The sequence below is a fragment of the Fonticula alba genome (assembly GCF_000388065.1).
Source record: "Fonticula alba strain ATCC 38817 unplaced genomic scaffold supercont2.5, whole genome shotgun sequence".
NCBI classification, from domain to species: domain Eukaryota; order Rotosphaerida; family Fonticulaceae; genus Fonticula; species Fonticula alba.
The window spans coordinates 42,921-49,660 of record NW_009242975.1 but is presented as its reverse complement, the minus strand read 5'-3'; the positions used below and the strand labels follow the sequence as shown (position 1 = coordinate 49,660).

Sequence of the window (6,740 nt, the reverse complement as noted above, 5' to 3'; positions counted from 1 at the left end):
GGGGGGGGGGACAAAAATCAGCGCGGACCCGACGGTGCGGGCGTCAGCAAGCGGCGTGTCGCAAAGGGCCGAACAGGCGCGCGGCGCACCATCTTCCATGCCAGCGCTCGAGCCGTGGGCCGCACAGGTGCTGCTCCGGGTGATGAAGCACCGGCACTTGCGCCGGCGCCGGTGCACCAGCAGCAAGGCCCACAGGATTAGGAGCCCCAGCAGCAGGAGCCCCAGGCCCAGGCCAAGGCCCAGGCCAAGGGCTGCCCCGGCAACCGCCCGAGCAGGGATCCAAAGCAGGTCAGTATGGAGGTGGGCGCATGGCTGGCCAAAGGCCGAGGGAGGGGGGGGGGGGGGGGGGGGGAGGAGCCGGGGCCACGCACCGAGGTCACGCCGCGGGCTGCGGCCCGGGGAGCCGATGCAGTCGTCGGCCGTCGGGCCGGCACACCGCTCGCACGAGGCATGGCAGGGGGTGCACACCTCGCCCGACGCGGCGGCAGCCGGGAAGTACCTGGCCGGGCAGACGGACAGACACTGGGCCGGGGAGGCGGGGCCTTCCGGCATCAGGCGCATGCCGGCCTGGCAGCGGGCGCAGCCGGTGATCGGCGGGCAGACCAGCCGCCCGGAGGCGGCCAGCTCACAGGGCGGCAAGCCGCCGCCGCCGCCGCCGCCGCCGGCAGGGCCACCTACCGGGCAGGCTTCGCAATTCAACGGGCAGGGCAGGCACACGCGCTGCGGCAGGGCGGCCGGGCCGAAATCCACCGGGGCAACGCCGCCGCCGGCACAGGCCCCAGAGCACATGCCCGAGCCGAGGTCCAGCCAGGCCCCGGGCCGGGCGCAGGCCGTGCAATTGTCCGCCCTCTCGACGCAGGAGGCGCATGCCGGGTCGCAGGTCTGGCAGGCCTGGCCGCCGGCCGGGAGGAACTCCCCCGGCGGGCATGCCTCCACGCAGGACGACGCCCCCGGCGACAGGTGGAACCCCGGGGCGCAGGCAGTGCATTCGGCCTGGCAGGGCGGGCCGCCGGGGGGGCCGCTTGCCGGCCGGCAGGCGGCGCAGTGCTCCGGGCAGGCGGAGCACCCGCCGGTGCCCGGGCAGCCGAACAGCCCCCCGGGGCACGCCGCCAAGCAGGCCCCGGCGTGCAGGAAGTCGCCCCCCCGGCAGGCGGTGCACTCTTGCCACCCGGGCCCGGTGCACCGGGCGCAGCTGCCATCACAGGCACGGCAGGTGCCGGCGCCGGGGCCGGGCAGGCCGCCCCCGGTGGCATACTCCCCGGCCGGGCAGGCCTCCAGACAGGCGCCCCAGGTGGCCAGGACCCGGCCCGGCGGGCAGGCCGTGCAGCCCTGGGCCCCGGGCCCGGCGCACTCGGCACATGTCCCATCGCATGGCAGGCAGGTGGCCGCCTCGGTGAAGGTCCCGGCCGGGCAGGCCGCGACGCAGGCCCCCCCGTGCAGCCGGAGCCCCGACCCCTCGGGGCAGCTGGCACACTGGTCGGCCGCCGGGCCGAAGCAGGTGCCGCAGGTGCCATGGCAAACGGTGCACTGGCCATTCAGCGGCAGCAACCCGCGCGAGCACTGGCTGACACAGCCGGGCCCCTGCAGCAGCCAGCCCCGGTCGCAGAGGGTGCAGGCGGTCGGGCTGGCCGGGCAGCTGCTGCACTGGTCGGCACACCGGGCACACCCGCCCGGCTGCCAGTGGTAGCCCACCGGGCAGCCGGCCACACAGCGCCCGGCCGAGGGGGCCCCCATCGGCAGGGCCAGCAGGTGACTCGGGCAGTCGGTGCAGTCGGTGCTCCGGGTGCCGGTGCACTCGCGGCAGGTCCCGTGGCAGGGCAGGCACCGGCGCGCCACGGCCACATGGCCCCCGGCGCAGGCCAGCACGCATGCACCATCCTGCAGGACATCGGCCAGCCCCGGGGGGCAGCTCCAGCAGTCCTGGTCGCTGGGGCCATTGCAAGCGGCGCAGGCCGCGTCGCAGGGGGCACACCCCCCGGACACCGGGTCCCGGTAGTGCCCGGCCGGGCAGCCGGACACACAGGCCCCGGCCAGACCGGCCACCACCGGGGCCAGGCCCAGCCCCGGCGGGCAGCTGTCACACTGGTCGGCATCCGGCCCGGTGCAGGTGGCACAGGAGATGTCGCACGCCTGGCACGACCCGTCGGCCAGGTCGGCGAAGTGCCCGGCCGGGCAGGCCTGCCCACAGGTGGCCCCCGGCGCCAGGAAGTAGCCCGCCAGGCAGGAAAGGCACCGGTCCGACATGTCGCACGAGGCGCAGCCCGGCGGGCAGGCGACACACTCGCCGGCGGCCCCGGGGCGCGGGGCGAGCCCGGCCCACCGGTACCCGGCGGCGCACACCTGGCACTGGGTGCTGCCGGGCCCGGAACACAGGGCACACGCCCCGTGGCAGGCCATGCACCGGTCGGTGCCGACATGCTCGCCCGGCGGGCAGACATTCCCGCACAGGGAGCCGCCCGGCCCATCCGGCTCCAAGAACACCAGCCCCGGCTGGCAGGTGTCGCAGCTGCCGTCCGGCGTGCAGGTCAGGCAGGAGGGATGGCAGGCGCGGCAGGCGCGCTGGTCCGGGGCCAGGATGGCCCGCGGGTAGCATGCCTCGCACACATCGGCCGAGGTGCACCTTTGGCAGTTGTCGATGCACCTGCTGCACCGATGGTTGGCGGGGTTCTTCCACGTGCCATCCGGACAGTCGGCCTGGCAGCCGCCCCCGTCGGGGACCAGGAAGAAGGCCCCGGCGCAGGCGTGGCAAAAGAACGGGCTGTCGGGCTTCGAGCAGCCGTCGCACGCATGGTGGCAGGGCGAGCAGGCCACCCCCGGCAGGGGATCCGGCGCGAAGCCCACGGCGCAGGCCGAGCACTCGTACGCGCCGGCCGGGCCGGTGCCCTGGCAGCCGGAGCAGCCGGCCGCCGCGCAGACGCACACCCCGCCGCCGGGGCCCGGCACCGTGCCGGTCGGACACTCGGCCACGCAGGCGCCCGGATCGTCCGGCAGCGACAGGAAGCAGGCGACACAGGCGTCCGGGCCCGGGCCGGTGCATTCGGCGCAGGCCGCATCGCATGGCTCGCAGGCCGGGCCATACTCCCCGGGCGAGCACTCGACCGCGCCCAGGGTCACCAGCAGCGGCCCATCCAGGCCCACCCCGGCCAGCAGGAACCCCACGGCCGGGGGGTCGGCAGGACCATCGCCGGCCCGGGCCCCCGGGGACAGGGCCCCGGCACCGGGCCCCGGGGCCGGCAGCGCCACGGCCACCGCATGCTGCGGGCCGGCCAGCGGCCCGACGCCCGGGCCCAAGGCCTGCACGGTGGCCCGGAGCAGGAAGCACTCGGGGGCCAAATCCGCCGGGCAATGCAGCCGGGCGATGGCCAGGTGGCTGGACGTCACCAGGACCAGGGCCGCCGGGTGGTCCGCCTGCTCGGGCAGCTCCACCCCCAGGAGGGCATACTCCGGCCCCGGACCGGGCACACCGGCCCCGGGGATGGCCCCCAGCAGGGTGACATACGTGGGCAGGTCTCGCGTCCGCGCATGGGCATGCGACCCGAGGGGGATGTGCTGCGCGTCCCACACCAAATGCCCCGGGCCCGGGTAGACCCCGGACAGGAGCACCTCATTGGGATGATCCGGACCGCGGCCCGGCGTCGGGAGGACAACCGGCCGACGGTGCGTGGCGAACTGGGCCGGGTCCAGGCCCGGGCCGGGGGCCGAGTGCTCCCACGGGAGCATGGCGCGCGGGTCAACACTGTGGCGCAGCCGCAGGGGATTGAGGGCGGTGCCGGTGCCGCCGGCTTCCAGCAGCCACGGGTCGCCGGGCGACGACCACGAAGCAGGCAGCGGGAAGATGGCCGGCGGCGAGGTCCCATGCAAAAGCATCGACACCCGGTAGCCGGCCGGCACAAGGGGATTGAGCGTGATGGTGTAGATGGAAATCCGGTCCTGTGAATCGTGCATCTGGATGCTGGCCATTTGGCCCCGGTCGCCGAGGGGCGCCAGCACCCGGCAAACGCTGCTCCCGCCCGAGAGAAGCGGCTCCGGCGGCCCGATGGACACGACGCAATGCGGCTCGCCCTCGTGGCTGGTCGACTGGCTGGCGGCCTGCGAGTCGGACGACGAGGGGAGCCGGCACTCGAAGCGCGTGATGGTCAGGACGCCGGCCTGGGAGCAGCCCACCCCAAAGAGCCAGGTCACGCCATCGGCCACCATCGGCCCGAGCTCCAGGTAGCTGTGGAGCTGGGCCACCGGCAGGGCCAGCCCGGGCGACTGGTCGACCAGCAGCTCGCCGGTCGGCTGCAGGGTGGCCAGCCTGGCGGGCGTGGCGCCCGCCGAAGGCACCAGCAGCAGCCACTGGCGCAAGGCCAGCGAGCCGGCCGTGATGACCACCTGGCCGTCGGGGCCCGGGCGCATGTGTGTCCGCGCGATGGGGCCAATTGCCTGCTGCAGGGGCATGCCATCCACGGTCACCGGGCTCCGGGTGGCTGCCAGGGCCAGCGGCTGCTCGGGGCCCGGCCCCAGGCAGCGATCCCCGGCGCGAGTCGACGGAGGGGGGCACTGGCTCACGCAAGTGCCATGTGCCAGGAGGAACCCCGGTGCACAGACAAGGCAGCCGGACAAGCTGCACACCCGGCAGTCGGGCATGCCGCAAGCCACACAGGACACTGCTTGGCCAGGTGGCGGGGGAGAGGGGAGGGGGGGGGGAGCAGGGAAACCCGGCAGCGGGAAGGCGTCAGTCTGGGCGGCGGGCCATCGTGAGCAGGACCTGGACCGGGGCCGGGGCGGGACCGGGGCCAAGCACACCGACAAGAGAAGCCGCCAGGGCAGGAGTCACAGGGCGGGAGGGGGGAGGCGGGCGAAAGACGGGGCAAAGGACCGCCGGCCCGGGACGCACCGGTCGTCGTGGAAGTCAGCTCAGTGGTGAGGCCATCGGAGCAGCCGGCGCACAGGGCCCCCGAGGGGTGGTTCGGGGCCAGCACCCGGCCCGAGGCACACGCCCAGCCAAGCCCATGCTGGAGCTCGGCATCGCCGCGGGAGCTGCAGGCAATCGAGGGATCGGTGCCGCACTTGAAGTCCTCCTGGTTGAGGAGCAGGCGCCTGGCGGTGACCATTTTCAGGGACAGGTGCTGCGGCGGACCCCAGTTCAGGGGGACCATCCTCAAGCTGGCCAGGTCGCCGGCCGCACCGGGGACCAGCAGCGGCGTGATGTCGAGCCTCGAGTTGTCGGGGCCCTGCGCCGAGGGCAGCACCTCGATGGCCCACAGGCTGTCCGTGCCGTCGAACAGGAAAAGATGCTCCGGAGCCAGGTCCGACACCAGCCCCGGCGGGTTGAGGAAGCGCACATCGCTCCCCGGGGTCAGGGTGAAGGGAAGCTCCTCCTGCACGTGGCCGCCCGTGCAGAGGGCCCCCTGCCAGCCGATGCACACACATAGGATGCCATTGTCGAGGAGCACCGCCAGGGCCTCATTGCTGCTGCCCGTCGGGCTTCGGACCGTCAGCCGCACATGCGCCATGGCCAGGACGCCGGCCGCCGCGGCCTGAATATCGATGACCGCACTTTGCGTCATGGCGGTGGCGTCCAAAAAGCGCACCTGAGTGGAACCGGTGAAGAGGAAGAAGTTGCCACCGGGGGCGGCAACCGCGCGCGGCGCCAGGAGTCCGTCCCGTGGGCCCAGCTCCACGGCGCTCGGGCTGCCAGGGCCCAGGGTCACCAGCGACAGGGTGCCATCCGGAGCGGCGACCACAACCCGGAGCTCGGTGCCATGGAGGAGGGCGGCAAGCGTGGAGAACCCCGCTCCCGGGGAGTAGGGAGAAAACTGGCCAGGCCCCACCACCTGGATGCCATCGGGAAAGATGGCCAACAGCAGGGGAACCGCGCTGGGGGTGGGCACTGCCAGCCACCGGTCAGGGGCGGGACCAGTCCAGGCGAAGGAGGCCATCAAGCCGGAGGAGCTGAAATGGACCCCCAGCCGCGGCTCATCGGCGGCATTGACATCGGCAACTTCGCCATAGAAGGAAACCTGCTTGTGTGTCATGTCGAGGGCCCATCCCACGGCCGGGCCATCAATGGACAGGGCCTCCACATGGAGGTCAAGCCCATCGCTCAGAGGCCAGGCCCCGGCGGCCAGGGGCTGGGAGCGATCGACAAGGGCCGCGGGCAGGGAGGGCACCGGGTGCAGGAGGAGGCCGAGCGAGACGAGCAGCAGGAGCAGTGCTCGCCGCGCGCCGACCCATGCCGCCCTCTTCCGGGCCATGATTAGTCCCGGGTCAAGGGTGCGCAAGTGGGGGGAGGGTGGAGGGGGCGGGGAGGGGGGGGGGGGATACCAAAGATTGGACGGGCCTCGGGTGGTGAGGGGGCCCCACAAAAATGGCTTTATGCGTGTCGGGCGACGGGGGCGTCAGGTGCGGCAGAGGCGGGGAGCAGCGAGCTGGAGTGCGGCAACGAGCGGGCGCACGTCGAAAAAAAGGGTGAGAGTGCTCAAAGGAGAGAGAGAGAGAGAGAGAGAGAGAGAGGGGGGGGGGGAACCAATGGCCCCGCAGGCGGTCTGCGTCGCCAACCATGCGGACCTGAAACCGTGCCGCAGACCAGCCGCCCCAGCACGGGGGGACACCGGGACCCCGCACAAACAGGGCGCGCCCGGCGCCCCCCCCCCCTCCCCCCCTCGACGCCCGGGGATGGGAGACGACACCGGACGGGTTCGTGTGGCGGGTTCCGTCCCCGGGCGCGTGGTGCGGGATAAAACAGGAGTTGGGGG

The 6,740-nt window shown here is 73.8% G+C and overlaps 1 protein-coding gene across 1 annotated transcript in view; it reads right to left on the bottom strand.

The window, feature by feature from the left end:
• Window positions 1-289: 289 nt before the first annotated feature.
• H696_03227 (hypothetical protein) overlaps window positions 290-6,740 on the bottom strand; it is a gene marked incomplete at both ends in the record, with an annotated part of 11,673 nt that continues 5,222 nt past the window's right edge. Inside the window, 4 exons of the mRNA XM_009497113.1 lie at window positions 290-312; window positions 372-4,649; window positions 4,880-5,576; window positions 5,625-6,116. Of these exons, the coding sequence (XP_009495388.1) occupies window positions 290-312; window positions 372-4,649; window positions 4,880-5,576; window positions 5,625-6,116 (5,490 nt within the window). The remainder of the gene's footprint in view (window positions 313-371; window positions 4,650-4,879; window positions 5,577-5,624; window positions 6,117-6,740) is intronic.